This window comes from Chlamydomonas reinhardtii, chromosome 12 (genome assembly GCF_000002595.2).
Source record: "Chlamydomonas reinhardtii strain CC-503 cw92 mt+ chromosome 12, whole genome shotgun sequence".
NCBI classification, from domain to species: domain Eukaryota; kingdom Viridiplantae; phylum Chlorophyta; class Chlorophyceae; order Chlamydomonadales; family Chlamydomonadaceae; genus Chlamydomonas; species Chlamydomonas reinhardtii.
Genome location: NC_057015.1, coordinates 5,448,065 through 5,461,654, shown reverse-complemented (window position 1 = coordinate 5,461,654; position 13,590 = coordinate 5,448,065). Strand labels below are relative to the sequence as shown.

Here is a 13,590-nt window from a genome sequence, read left to right as displayed (position 1 = left end):
CCGGTCACATGGCAACGGAAGTACTGTAATTGCCGACCGTAATAGACAGTTCCTACATTCTTGTGCCGAGAATAACGTCTCTGGAAAGCGCTCCGGTCGCGCAGTCACGCCGCATGAGCTCACCGTACGCGGCGTGCAAGTCGTCTTCTTAATCACCCGGCAAAGTTGTTTCCCGGGTATTACCATTCGGTATAGTTCATCACCATGGCCGTCTCGATGCGTCTGAACACCCAGGTCAGCCACTACTCGTGCACTCACGCCCACGGCTTCGATTGGTGCGCACGACTGCAGGCTGATTTGACTCGATTTCTCTGTTCTCAATGCTTCACAGGTATCTGGCCGTGCCACTGGCGCTCCTCGCCAGGTGAGCTAGAGGCTGCGAGGAGCACGTGTGGGCGGCTTGTAGAATGCCTCGCGCTTGCCAGCCCGACGTTGGAGTCTCGGGCGCTACACGTGCACCCAGCGCATGCGTTTCTCGTTGTCTGGTTTCGACCTATGCGGGGGTGAGGCACTCCTAGCGCGCGACTGTGTTGCCTCCCTTCTAATGCGGTCTTCCGCGGCGTTCTTTGCGTCCTGTCTGCAGGGCCGTCGCCTGACGGTGCGCGTCCAAGCCTATGGCATGAAGGCCGAGTACATCTGGGCGGATGGCAACGAAGGCAAGGCCGAGAAGGCAAGTACTGCCCGGCGTGCTGCGGCGTGGCAGTCGCGTAGCCCGACCTTGCCGCTACTAGTTACCCAACCGGTGCAGCACGTGCCCATTGATGAATACGGCAATGCGGACAGTGCCAGTCCTGCCCTCTACGATAGTCGCCCACCGTAGCTTTCTCGTGACAAGCGCGATGTTCTTCCCCATAAATCGACAGATGCACCCGCATTGATGTAGCTAGGGTTGCCTGCGCCTGATACGTTCACGTGATGCCTCACGCGATGGCCTGAGGCACTGTTAAGGGTGACACGCGGCTGCTGACAAGCAGCGCACCCTTCCGGTGTAGTGGCATCCGCCTCCACTGCTACGGGCGCCTGACATGCCCCGCTGTGACGCGCCCCAACACAGGGCATGATCTTCAACGAGATGCGCTCGAAGACCAAGTGCTTCGAGGCTCCCCTTGGCCTGGACGCCTCGGAGTACCCCGACTGGTCGTTCGATGGCTCGTCCACCGGCCAGGCTGAGGGCAACAACTCGGACTGCATCCTGCGCCCCGTGCGCGTGGTGACCGACCCCATCCGCGGTGCCCCCCACGTGCTGGTGATGTGCGAGGTGTTCGCCCCCGATGGCAAGCCCCACTCCACCAACACCCGCGCCAAGCTCCGCGAGATCATTGACGACAAGGTCACTGCCGAGGACTGCTGGTACGGCTTCGAGCAGGAGTACACCATGCTGGCCAAGACCTCTGGCCACATCTACGGCTGGCCCGCTGGCGGCTTCCCTGCTCCCCAGGTGCGGCAGCGCAAGGGATACGACTGGAGCTGGCGAGGGGTGCGGCTGAGCGGGGGATGGCCGCAGGGAGCGTCTTGAAGCCCAGGAGTATCCCACGCAGTCTCTCATGGGGCTTGGTATTGAGTCTTTTCTCCTTGCCACGCAGGGCCCCTTCTACTGCGGTGTGGGCGCTGAGTCCGCCTTCGGCCGCCCCCTGGCTGAGGCCCACATGGAGGCCTGCATGAAGGCCGGTCTGGTCATCTCCGGCATCAACGCCGAGGTGATGCCCGGCCAGTGGGAGTACCAGATCGGCCCCGTCGGCCCTCTGGCCCTGGGCGACGAGGTGATGCTGTCCCGCTGGCTGCTGCACCGCCTGGGCGAGGACTTCGGCATTGTGTCGACCTTCAACCCCAAGCCCGTGCGCACCGGTGACTGGAACGGCACTGGCGCCCACACTAACTTCTCGACCAAGGGCATGCGCGTGCCCGGCGGCATGAAGGTGATTGAGGAGGCCGTGGAGAAGCTGTCCAAGACCCACATCGAGCACATCACCCAGTACGGCATTGGCAACGAGGCGCGCCTGACCGGCAAGCACGAGACCTGTGACATCAACACCTTCAAGCACGGTGTGGCTGACCGCGGCTCTTCCATCCGCATTCCCCTGCCCGTCATGCTCAAGGGCTACGGCTACCTGGAGGACCGCCGCCCCGCTGCCAACGTCGACCCCTACACCGTGGCGCGCCTGCTGATCAAGACCGTGCTCAAGGGCTAAATGCCCAACGTCGGGGTCGGCGGGTATGTAGTAGTGATGGAGGGCGAGCGCTTGTTGATGACGGGAGGTCATTGAAAGGTGGGGGCTGTGCCGCTTTCAGGCGGTCAGTCAGTATTCGGGATATTCGGGCAACATGAGCGCAATGGAGCGCCTCGGAAGGAGATGCATTCCATCATAAGCGCCTGTACTGTTTTGTGGGTCTTGGGATTGCCTGGACTCAATACGTAACCAAGGAGTGACGCGCGGCATATGCGCTAGCAAGTATTACACGAGAAGAATGACACGACAGCTGGTTTGGGCGAGACATGGCCTTGCGTGTATTCCAGGATACTTGCCGCCATGAGGCGTGTGTTTTGGGTGACTCTTGACCGTGTGCATGCAGCGGTTCTCGCTGGAGGCTGGACTTGACCACGAAGTGGTGTGGGGTTGGCACTGCCTTGGACCGAGTCCCCAGCACTTTGACGGTCGCCTGCTCAATGCGTGCCCGCGTTTGCGCGTTCTGCCGTGCCAAAACGAGCGTGATGCGTGAGCTACATTTGGCTCACGATTTAGTTGTTAGGTCCACTGGTGCAAGTTGACGAGGATGGTGTCAGGGGCATAAACTGACACAGGTGGTCAGCTAGGGTTGTTGCCGTAATGCACACCTCTAGCCAAGACAGGTGCGTGTACACGCGGCAGCGGAAAGTTTCCGTGTAACTGACGCAAATGACAACGGTTGGAAGGCACAGTCCTAAGGGCGCGGGGAGTCAGGGACGCAAACGTTATGACATGATGGACCGGAGGGTGGGAGGGATGTCTGGGGGGCCCATCCAGCGCATCGGGTCGGAGATTCATCCAGCCGGCACGGGCCATCCAGCAATGCCCGGCCACGTAACCTGCCTACCGGGAGACGACCCGACCGGGACGCGCAACAGGTCCCGCCCGTCTATCCAACACTGCCGGGCCGACCCGACCGGGCCATCCAGCGGACCCCGCCAGGCCATCCAGCAGACCTGGGACGCCCCGCCCCAGCCATCCGGTTGCCCCGCCCAGGTATCCAGCAGAGCTGGGACGGCCCGTCACAACCACTTTAAAATAGCCGATCCCCGAAATTCCCACCCTCCTAATGGAAGAGGCCATGGTCTGGGTTACCCGCGCCAGTGGCAGCGACTTGTTGTCTAGCGGACAGCAGAACCTTCCAATGCCGGTACATTACAGCGCGTATCAGTCCAGCTCCGCCAACATTGATCTTGGCATCCATGCTCACCCTTCTGTAGTGTCGCCTTCACTACGGGACCACATCACCACACTACTGGGCGGCAGCGGTCTGTACTGAAGTGCTGGTCATTGCAAACGCACACAACTAAATGTAGTCACGCCGCCCCGTCCGCCGCTCTGCTGCAACCACCACCCGCATCCAGGTCCACGCCTGCACCATCAATCCAGCTCCTCAAACAGCGGCGCCACCAGCAGGCGGCAAATGCCCTGGTGCACCTCAAGGTACAGGGGCAGGTTGGGCACCTGCAGTGAGGCAACAGACGGGCAACAGACAGCAGAAGAGCAGAAGCAGCAGTGACAATGTGAGCTATGGGAAGGAGTGGGCGTTGGTTTTGGCCTCGGTTGCGCGGCATGCGAGGCGCATTCACAGGTTGATGCGGCGTTGCAGGCTTCCGCTCAACGGCCCGTGTCATGTGCGGCCCGCGGCTCACCTCCTCGCCATCCAGCACCGTCCACGTCGCAGAGTCGCGTTGCTCAAACATCAGCGCGCGAGCCTGCGACGGGATTGTGAACGTCCGGCCACAAACTTGGCAATGTACATGGGCACAGCGTGTGTGTGCGCAGCTGCGGCGCTCATGAACGCACACCGACTTGCACACACATGCGCCCTCAGCCAAAAGACGCACATGCACACCTACCTTGGTTGTCCGCATCACGCCCGGCGACTTTGCAAAGCCGCCGTCCTCAATCCCCAGTAGCACCTTGAGTGCGCGCGCACGCACGCCGCCGCTCGCCCGCTTGCCCCTGTGAGCCCCGCCGTCTGCCGCCATGTGCCACACGTCCCAGGCGCCGTCGCCCATTCGGCCGCCGGGGTTTGCCCGCGCCCCCAGCGCCAGGTACTGCGTGTTGTAGGCGCCCAGGATGGCGAACGAGTCCGGCAGCTGCTGCCAGCCCGCCGGCAGGCTATCCAGGCTGTCGGGCAGCGGATGCGGCAGGCCGGGCAGCGAGGCCAGCAGCGGCAACGGCGGCCCTGCGCATGCGGTCGCGTGTTACAGTAAATTAACGCGAGGGAGACACGTAGGCAAACTGGCATGCACATGTGTGGGGGCAGTGCATACTGCTCAGCAAGCAAGAGACGCCCAAGAATGGAAGCAAGCCAAGGCCCGAGCGGGTCAGGCCAGAGTGCACAATTCATCAACACACCTGCAGGGTAGTCGGATACATGTCCACCCGCACCGCCACCCGCATTCCCCGCTGACTGGCGCGCCGGCAGCAGCCGCTCGTGCATGCCGCCACCGGCTTTGCCGCTGCTGGCAGCAGCAGCCCCGCTTGCACCGCCGGCGCCGCCAGCCGCCGTGTCCTCAGTCGCCCCTTGAGGCAAGGTGATGACCACTGCTTGGGGCGAGGCGGCGCCGGTGCCGGCGGTACCGTTGCCGTCGCGTGCCAGCGGCTCGGCCCCCTCGCCGGCTGGCGGCAGCACAAAGATGCGGCAGTTGTAGAGGCGGCCGCGGATGATTTCCCACAGCCCACCCAGGTGGAAGCGCAGCTCGCCCATCCACCTGGCGACGCGGAGGAAGCAACAGGGAGGCGTTAAAGCCCAGGTACAGAAGGCGGATGGGGAGAGGGGCCCTTCCGTGCAACAGCGAAGCAGGAAAAAGAAGTGAACGGCAGCGACATGATGCAGCTAAACAAGAGGCGCCCCAACGTCCGCAAGCGGGCGCGCAGGTTCACTGCCAAGTCCAAATGACACCACCTCACCGCAGATGTTGTGTGCCGATGTCGAGGTTGGCCTGTTGCACAGTTGTCAGGGGCACAGGACCGTCACAGACCCGTGGAAAGAAAAGCAGGCCTCTTGCGGGCAAGCACACCGATACGTGCCCCCGGCCCCGCGCTCTCTAACACCGAGGCCCTCCGTTTGAGTCAAATTGCCCACAGCCTCAACATCACTTGCACCACGCCAACCCACGAGCCCTGCCACCCTGCATTACCACGCACCGGAACCCCTCCCCCTAACTCTCCACACTCCCTCTCCAACCTGCACCCACGCACCATGGAGCCGTACACAACCGACAGCAGGCAGTAGAAGCGGTTGCCCGGCGGCTGCAGCACACTGGCCACGTCCACCGCCTCCGTGCGGCCGCGGCACACGGACACCACCGCCGTGACCGGGTCCCACAGCCCCGCGCTGGCCGCCAGTCCGTTGCCGCTGCCGCACGGCACCGCCGCCATGGGGCACTGCACCGCCGCCTCCCAGTCGGGGCGCTGGAACAGGCCCTGTGCCCGGTTGCGCAGGCCAATGCACGGCGTGGAAGTCAGTGACCGTGTCGGTTGTGCTGGCGACAGGGCCGCACGAGTGCTACTTGGGGAAGGGAACATGGGTATGCGACGCCAACCCCGCAAGCACGGACCGGTGGCCGCAAGGCCACAGGGCCGCCGCTCTCCCCCTGGAATAATCTACCCACTACGCCACACGCCGGCCCCTCACCTGCAGGCCCTCGTACAAGGTGCCGTCCCCGCCCACGAACATGATCAGGTCCACAGGGGGTGCAGCACCCGACCCCGAGGCCGCGGCGGCACCGGCGGCTCCCTCCGCCGCACTGCTACCGCAGCTGAGGTTCAGGCCTCGAACCAGCTCCGCCGCGTGCATGCGAGCCTGTGCAGCGCGGCAGCAGTAGGTGACGCGAGCGAAGCAGGCTGAGCGATGACCGAGGCCCGCACACACTGCCGGCTGCGTCTAGTGCGGTATGTTTCAGTTCCACTGCATGCCTTTTCGCACAGTTACCGTACACGGTAGCCGTTGCCAATGCCCATGTGTGAACGTGCGGACGTAACCCGCAAGTCTCTGGCATTGTCTGGCACACCACCAGCCCTCCTCTCAGCCCTCGTGCCCTTTCCCCATCTTCCCCCGCACCCACGCCCCGCACCTGTGTCACGTGCACGGTGACCCTCAGCCCCGCCACGTCCCGCAGTAGCGGCAGCACCTGCGCCTCCATCAGCCGCTGCGCCGAGCCCTTGCCGCTGACCGGGTTGACGATGGCGGCCACGTGCGGCGGCGAGGCCCGGCCCCACCAGCTGGCGCGGCGCCGCAGGTACTCCACCAGCGCCTGTGTAGCAGGCCGGCAGCGGCGGTTGCGGCGTGAGCCGGGGGAGGGGGGTCGGGGTCTGGACGGGCACAAGACCAGGTAGCTGTGCGGCGGTTCGCGGGCATGCGGGAGAGCTGGCCGGGGCATGAGTGCATTGCGCGCCTGCAGCTGCCGGCATGTGGTATGCCTGAGGCCATGGGCAGGCAGCGGGGCACACGGGCACAGTCCGTCCGTACCTGTGCAGCCACGGTGTCCGGCGTCTCAAACCTGCAAGCCGTCAACAACATGGCGGCAAGGATACGGTAAGTCACTCCATCAGAGGGTGTTAATCACAGTCACGGCACCAACTGCGTGGTGGGCGGCCCGCCCTGGCCCGCAGTTTGTACGGACCGTGTGGAGTGGCAAGCCTTGAACCGGTGCTTGGTGACGCAGCCGGTGCGGCTGGTGTAGGGCTGTGCCCACCACACCGTGAACCGGCATGGCGTCTCGAGCTTGGCGCCAATCAGGTGCGCCCCAGGAATCAGCTGCGCGGGTTGCGGGTCAAGCATCAGATGCGCTGGTTGGCAGGCTGCGGCGTTGTCACTGTTCTTGGGTCCTGAGTACTCGGGGAATACAAGAGGATTAAAATGGATGGACCCCGCTCTCTCCCTTGAGCTTTGAGAGTTGGGACCAAGTCATAAAGCTCAGGCGCATAAACCCCCCTTGTTCGCTTATTGGCTTCTGTTCTAATCCGTACTACAGTAGAACGTAGAAACTACCGGCGGACCTGCTTTTTGTTGGGGCGAACAAGGCCAGAGAGCCAGCCGAAGATGCCGCGGCCGCTCTGCGTTGTATCCATGAGATTTGCACGGGGTCAGGTTCCAGCTTTTCACATGGCATCAACTCAGTACTACGTGTGTCAGACACTGATCGTCTGGAGGCCTGAGTACACGAACCCGGGAGTGAGCGGTGCCACGAGCGCGCGTGGATGTGGCACGGTTTTGGGCGGGAGAACCCTTACCGACGGGTGAGGGCTATAGAGGACATCTCCCGTGGGGGTGAGTGTGATACATCCCGCATGACCGCTGTGCGTCTTAACCTCAAGCGGGAGGAAGGGCAAAGGTGAAGAATCAGCCATCGTCGTTTTCTCTGAGAGTCACTTTCCCCTCAAGCTGTTGTTTCGTAGCATCGTAAGTTGATTGCATGTATTCCTGTTGGAGGCGTCACTATAGGCATCGCGTGGGCATTAGTCCGGTTGCTTGCGGGATCGGCCTGCAATCGGCACTCCCGCTCGTGCCCTCTAATCAAACCACTCCTCAACACAGTATTAAAGACGGGCAAACATCAATATAGCAAAGTATAGTGAGTATGCGACAGACCGCAAGTTCCGGGCCAAGCTGAACCATTTCACTCAGCCTTTACCAAATAGACTGAAGCGCGATTATAATAACATACGAATCAAGTACAGATGGAGTTCTGGCGGCTGGTGGTGCGGCCCACACGGAGAGCAAACCTTGTCGCCAAACTGATGCGAGACTTGGAGAGCGGCCATTTCGCAGCACCCAAGGCACTTGACGTTCTTACACAGTGAGTTCGCAAGCTGGCCTGTGCCGGGTCTGGACGGCATGCAATAGCGCAGCAACCCCACACACGCGCTTCAGGCAACTACGCCTCCGCTCACCCATGCCCAATGTGGCCCGTGCTGCAGATACCGCACCGAGCAGTTGTCTTACTCCCTAACGGGGATACCTCGCGTCACGCTTCCAGAGAAGCCCCTCATTCGGGCTTTCCTGCAGAAGTACCCAGAGGTGCGCCCGGGGCCCGCTGTTTCACCGCGTGGGGTGCGCTGGCGTGACGTAAGGGCGCCGCGCCGTGCAGTGCCAATCACCTCCAAGCTCAACTTTGGGAGTGCAAACCTCGGTCTTGATGGAGATGGACAGTACAGCAGCCTCAGCCCGGCCCCGCTGGCTCAGCGGCTGGCTTGGACACCCGTTGTGGCCCACCTTACCATACGTACTCCGTACCGGCCTAATCCCCCCACCCCCACGTGATCACACCCGCCAGGCCCGGGCCGAGCCGGTGGCGCTAGACTCCTTCACTCCGCCCCTGGCGCGGCAGTTTGCGCAGCGGCAGCTACAGCTGATGCAGGCAGGCGCTGCGCGGGAACAGGCGTTCACACAGGCGGAGCAGGAGCTGGCGGGGCGGTTACAGGCGCTGCGGAGGTGAGGGCGGCGGCGGGGTCCAGCAGGGCGGGAGGTTGGGCGCCTGGGCGGCTGAGGCAGGTAGCTGGACGTATAGCTTACGGAACGGCAGTGGGGGTATAGCATGATAGGCGTGCGTCCATCCCTGGTTGCATGCTGGGTGGTCAAGGCCAGGTCGTGTGCTGGGCAGCGCTGCAGCTCTCCGCGTACCCCCCCCCCTCCCGCTTACTGCACTTCACCCCGTTCATCTGACGCAAGTCTGTCCTGCCACCATTCACAGTCGCCTGCTGGGCTCTGCGGCCACGGCGCTGTCCGAGGGGGCCCAGGCGGCCGTGCCGGGGCCGGCCGCGTCCGGCGTGCGCGGTATGGTGGAGTTGCTGCAACAGGAGGAGCAGGAGGCGCTGGACGCGGGGCTGGAGGCACTGGCGTCATCGGCGCAGCAACAGCAGCAGCAGCTATCAGCCAACTCGCGATGACGCGTGTATTTGCTCAGGGCGGGATGGGATGTGAGACATGACTAGTTAGGTGATGGCGGGGTGGGGGGCGGGGTGGTGTGCGGACATAGGTGTGGCGATGGCGAAAGGATGGATCGCTGGACTTGCGTGCTGACGAGTGAGCGGATGCCACTGAGCCCGGTATGCCCCGCTTGACGTTTTGGTGTGTACGGCGGTTCAGTGTTGCTGTTTGCTAGCTGGGCACTGAACGTGGCAGGGATAGAGAGGCCCTAAATTAAGCGGCCGCAGGGCGCAGGCCAAGACGGTCAGGACTCAGGATTGAGGAGCTCGGGGCTGTTCCAGTATGCATGGTGCATGAGCTGGCAACGTCTGGATGGTAGCTGACTCTCGGCCCGAGAGCCGAGAGGTACTTGAGTTGGCAAGGCGCATTGTGTGAGGACTGAGGACTCAGGGATGCTACCACCAGCCCGCTGTGTTCATGCGATGGTCCATGGATGCGCAGGCGAAGGTACGGCCACGAGGTGCGCCCCAATCCTCACGAATGTCTTTCGCCTTCCGAATGGCTTGACTAAATGCTAACATGGCATTGAGACGGCTTGTATGCAAGGCAAGCATTCCTTCCTGGCAGTACACCGCCCGCCACTACGCAAGCCATGACCTCCCCGGATGACCCCGCCGCTAGCTTCACGACGTACCCAGCGCAACGCAAGCCAATACGGTAGCTGCGCAACTCAACCCACCACAGTTTACGGTATGTACACGCACATGCACTTCAGCACCCCTGCACTCCAGCTACTGATCTGTATAGCGCCTGCTTACTGACAAGCCCACCACTGCAGCACCCTCCCACGGCAGTGCTAGCTGTGCCACCGGACATACGACACTGCGGCTGTTAAACCTGCTGCTGCTCCTGGTGTTGCTCGGACGCAACGAAGCCTGCCGTGTCAGTGCGCTGGCCGCTCCACGCCATCGTGCCCGCCTTGCCAGCCGCCCGCGTAACACCTTCACCTGCAGCCTGCAGCGATGGCCATGCCTGTCGCTGGCTCCCCACCCCATTGCTGATATCAGCAAGCCAGCCACCTCCAGCTCCTCCGGCACAGCTGCTGCCGCCCCCAGTCGTGCCAGGTGCCTCCTGTCCAAAGCCCACCGGGCCTCCTGGGCCGAGCACAGTCGCGCCGGCACCGCGGCCACCATAGTCCAATGCCCAGGGCAAGCCCCAGCTTGCGCCCCCGACAGGAGGATGGCCTGCCGATGGGTGCTCGTCGGCGCCAGGCGGCGGCGAACCCGCGCGCATCCACTGGCTACAGCGCGGCGGCGGCGTCTCGTCCTGCTCCTGGTCCAACTCAGCCGCCTGCTCCCCACCCCTGTGCGAGTGCTGCAGCCGCTTCACGTTTGGCTCAGTCGGCCAGTCACCGCCATCTACCTCCGCCCCACACTGGCTGGCAGCCGCCCCCTCCGCCGCTGTCCCCATGCTCGAAGCCGCAGCGTCACGGCCTGGCACATCGTCCTCTCCAGCCGGAGCCAGGCGGCGCGGCTCAGGTGCGCCCGGCTCCGGCCCTCCGTTTCCCGGCCCTAACCCACTGAGGCCCAGCCTTGATCCTGTCCCCGCGTCCACAGCTGCTGCTGTCGCTGTCGCCTGCTCGGCGGTTGCGCCAATCCCCACCTGCTGCCTCTGGTCCGAGTCCTCCTCCGAGTCCGAGCCGATCATGATAACATCACGCTCCGCGGGGCCCGACCCCACAGCTGCTGCAGCTGCAGCTGTTGGCGGCGCAGCATTTGCCGTGACTGGAGGGGCCGAAGCCGCGGCCGCCGTCGCCTCTGCCTCTGCCGGCGATACGTCCTCGCCGCCATCACCGCCGCCGCCTCCAGCAGCGCCATCATCATCGGCACCTTCAGCGGGGGCGCTTCGGACCCGCTGCGCCGCCGCCGCCTGCTGCAAGCGCTGCACCGCCTTCATGCGCTCCGCGGCCTCCCGGATCTGGTTGAGCATCCATGTGGGCGCAGCAGCGGGTTGCCTGCGGTAGGTCGTCGGCATGGTGGGATTCAGCGCATGGAGCAACGCGCACACAGCAAAAGTCTGAAGCCTGCAGGGTCGACCATTTTAGGCTGACTCAAGGGCGGTTTCTTGCATACAGCGTTTACCCCTAGCGATTGCGCGGTAGCCGATATGCCGGCCGGCCATATGCAGTGTTCACTGCCGCGTCAGCAGCCAGGCCCCGCGTGCAAGCGAAACCTCCAGCCCGCACCTGCGGCCTGCATCCTCCTGCTGCTCCTTCTGCAGAAACGCCCGCAGCAGCTGGTCCATTGTCAGGGTGGTGCAGCGGTCGCGCTCCGTCCTCAGGAAGGTGCGGTACCGGTTGTACCGGCTCGACCAGTCCTGTGCAGCAGTCGGCGGGCACCAGAGGCTCACAACATCACAGGTGGGCGGCATCCATCCAACAACCTGAGATGTGTCAAACGTCCGGGTCTTTGTTGCGCTCCAAGCGTTCTGCGTGAGTTTCAGAAACTTACGTTCTTGTCGCCGATGGTGGGCAGCCCAATGCCCGCCATGATCTTGCGAGCGGCCTTGTCCGTCATGCTATGCCACGCGTGTGCCGGCGGCACTTTAACCTCCGTCGGCGGCCGTGACGGCACTGCGGGCACGCCGGCGCCAGCGCCAGCACAGGCGCCGCCACTGGCTGCTGCACCACCCACGCTTGGGCGTCCGCGCAGACTGCCTTGCCCTGCACCAGTATCAGCACCCACACCAGCACCAGCACCGGCACCGGCGCCCGACCCAAAGCTCCGCGACAAACGCCCAGTCATGGCCGGCTTGGCGCCGCTCGCAGTCGCAGCCCATGCCGGGGCCGCCGACGGGCCGCGCGCAAGCGACGCGGCGGCAGCGGCCGGCCCCGCAGCGCCGCCTGGCCGCGCGGTCTGGCGCGTGAGGCACATGTCCACGTGCGCCTGCAGCTGCGACATGCCGTACGTGCGGCCGCACAGTGGGCAGTCGCCTATGCCGTTCTGCGGCGCCGGCGCGGATGCTGGTGCCGGGACTGGCACCTGCGGCGGCGCGGACCCGGACGCCCTTGCACCCCCTGCCCCGTGGTACGCCTGCTTTGCCGCCGCAGGGTTGGTGGTGACGGTCTTTGGGGGGCGGCCGCGCTTGCGCGCCCCCGGGGCCGGGCCCACTGCTGCTGTGGAGGGCCGCCGCCCCTTGCTGCGGCCGTTGGGGCTGTAGTCCTCGTCCCCATCGCTCGGCACGGCTCCCTCCGCCTCGCTCTCCGCCTCCGGCCCGGAGCCTTCTCCACTCGGCTCACTGTCGCTGACCTCCTCGAAGTCGGACTTGTCATCCTCCTCGTCCTCCGATTCTTCGCCACCAGCCGCCCGCCTTGTCCCGGCGTCGCCAACCGCCCGGCGCTTGCTGCTACGGCCGCCCTGCGCCTGCCGCGCCAACTGCCGTGTGGAACGGGCCGGCGGCTGGCTTGCCTGCTGCTGAGCAGCGCCCCTGCGCGGCCGCCCACTGATGGAGCCCGCCACCGCGCGAGTCGGCGCCTCAGCCAGCTCGTGCGAGCATCCGCCGTCAGGCTGATGCGCAGCGCCGCCGGCGCCAACCACAGCCTTCGCTGCGGCCCCTGATGCCACTGCATTACCCGGGCCTGACCGGCCCCGGGCCACTGAGAGCTCGTGCTCCGCCCCCTGCTGCCGCCGCTCCGAGTCCTCCAGGCGCCGCCTTAGGTCGTGCACGGCGGCCGCTGCGCGCGGCAGAGCCGAGATGGCCAAACGTACCGCGTCCACGCGCCTGAGCTGGTCCGCGTTGCAGTCCGCCCGGCAGGACGGGCAGGTACCCTTCTGCTTGTTCGTGTGAGCAAAGTCTAGCGATTGCCGAATGCACATCGAGCAGACTGCAGTGGACAACCGATACGGAGGGGGAGTCATTGTGGGGTGCTCGCGACAGGGTCGCAAAAAACTCACGCTTGCTTGCGCCGTAGCCCTGTCTTTTTACTCCGTAAACCATGAACTTACAGGTGTGACCGCACGGGGCTGATACCGGCCCATCGAACAGCTCTTTGCAAATTGCGCAAGTGAGCGCCTCCGTCAGGTCGATCAGCTCCAGCGGGACGTCCTCCGCGTCCATCTAATTTTACAGCCCTCTTCCGCTAATTTGTAACTGTCGAACGGATTCAACTTAATCGCCGGCAGAAAGCCGCGCCATTTTTAAATTCCCCACTGTTACACTCTGCAATCGTGCTATGTTTAGCATATATATACATTAGAATGTGTTAATGAAGCGCACAGGGCCATGGCGCGCAAGAGCTGCCAAACATTGCGTGGCGGCATTGGAAGCCTCGCGGCACGGACACGCGGACACACACGGACGCACAGCCCAGGCAGGCCCAGGCATAGCAATGCACCCCCGATGACGGAGTCCCTGAAAGTCGGAGCTGCGGCTTACCCGAAATACACTGGCAGTGCAGCACAGCTTGCAGCCATCAGTAAGAAGGCA

General features: G+C 64.0%; 4 protein-coding genes across 4 annotated transcripts; 2 read left to right on the top strand and 2 right to left on the bottom strand.

The window, feature by feature from the left end:
- Positions 1 to 59: 59 nt before the first annotated feature.
- CHLRE_12g530600v5 (uncharacterized protein) lies at positions 60 to 2,897 on the top strand. Its single transcript, XM_001692875.2, has 5 exons — positions 60 to 234; positions 332 to 364; positions 584 to 670; positions 1,055 to 1,438; positions 1,584 to 2,897. Exons 1-5 carry the CDS (start codon positions 205 to 207, stop codon positions 2,187 to 2,189), a joined length of 1,140 nt encoding a protein of 379 aa, XP_001692927.2. The 5' UTR covers positions 60 to 204; the 3' UTR covers positions 2,190 to 2,897.
- A 110-nt stretch (positions 2,898 to 3,007) lies between these two features.
- On the bottom strand, positions 3,008 to 7,659 carry CHLRE_12g530550v5 (uncharacterized protein). Its single transcript, XM_043068557.1, has 12 exons — positions 7,470 to 7,659; positions 7,236 to 7,292; positions 6,860 to 6,993; positions 6,706 to 6,736; positions 6,311 to 6,490; positions 5,872 to 6,039; positions 5,436 to 5,660; positions 5,145 to 5,176; positions 4,590 to 4,945; positions 4,085 to 4,416; positions 3,878 to 3,940; positions 3,008 to 3,689 (listed from the first exon to the last, which is right to left on the bottom strand). Exons 1-12 carry the CDS (start codon positions 7,584 to 7,586, stop codon positions 3,606 to 3,608), a joined length of 1,779 nt encoding a protein of 592 aa, XP_042918652.1. The 5' UTR covers positions 7,587 to 7,659; the 3' UTR covers positions 3,008 to 3,605.
- Positions 7,660 to 7,799: 140 nt separating this feature from the next.
- On the top strand, positions 7,800 to 9,715 carry CHLRE_12g530500v5 (uncharacterized protein). Its single transcript, XM_001692876.2, has 4 exons — positions 7,800 to 8,035; positions 8,157 to 8,256; positions 8,513 to 8,670; positions 8,930 to 9,715. The coding sequence occupies exons 1-4, from the start codon at positions 7,917 to 7,919 to the stop codon at positions 9,123 to 9,125; spliced, it is 573 nt and encodes a 190-aa protein (XP_001692928.1). The 5' UTR covers positions 7,800 to 7,916; the 3' UTR covers positions 9,126 to 9,715.
- A 2-nt stretch (positions 9,716 to 9,717) lies between these two features.
- On the bottom strand, positions 9,718 to 13,339 carry CHLRE_12g530450v5 (uncharacterized protein). Its single transcript, XM_043068556.1, has 4 exons — positions 13,110 to 13,339; positions 11,616 to 12,988; positions 11,351 to 11,481; positions 9,718 to 11,119 (listed from the first exon to the last, which is right to left on the bottom strand). Exons 2-4 carry the CDS (start codon positions 12,978 to 12,980, stop codon positions 9,997 to 9,999), a joined length of 2,619 nt encoding a protein of 872 aa, XP_042918651.1. The 5' UTR covers positions 12,981 to 12,988; positions 13,110 to 13,339; the 3' UTR covers positions 9,718 to 9,996.
- Between the last annotated feature and the right edge of the window lie 251 nt (positions 13,340 to 13,590).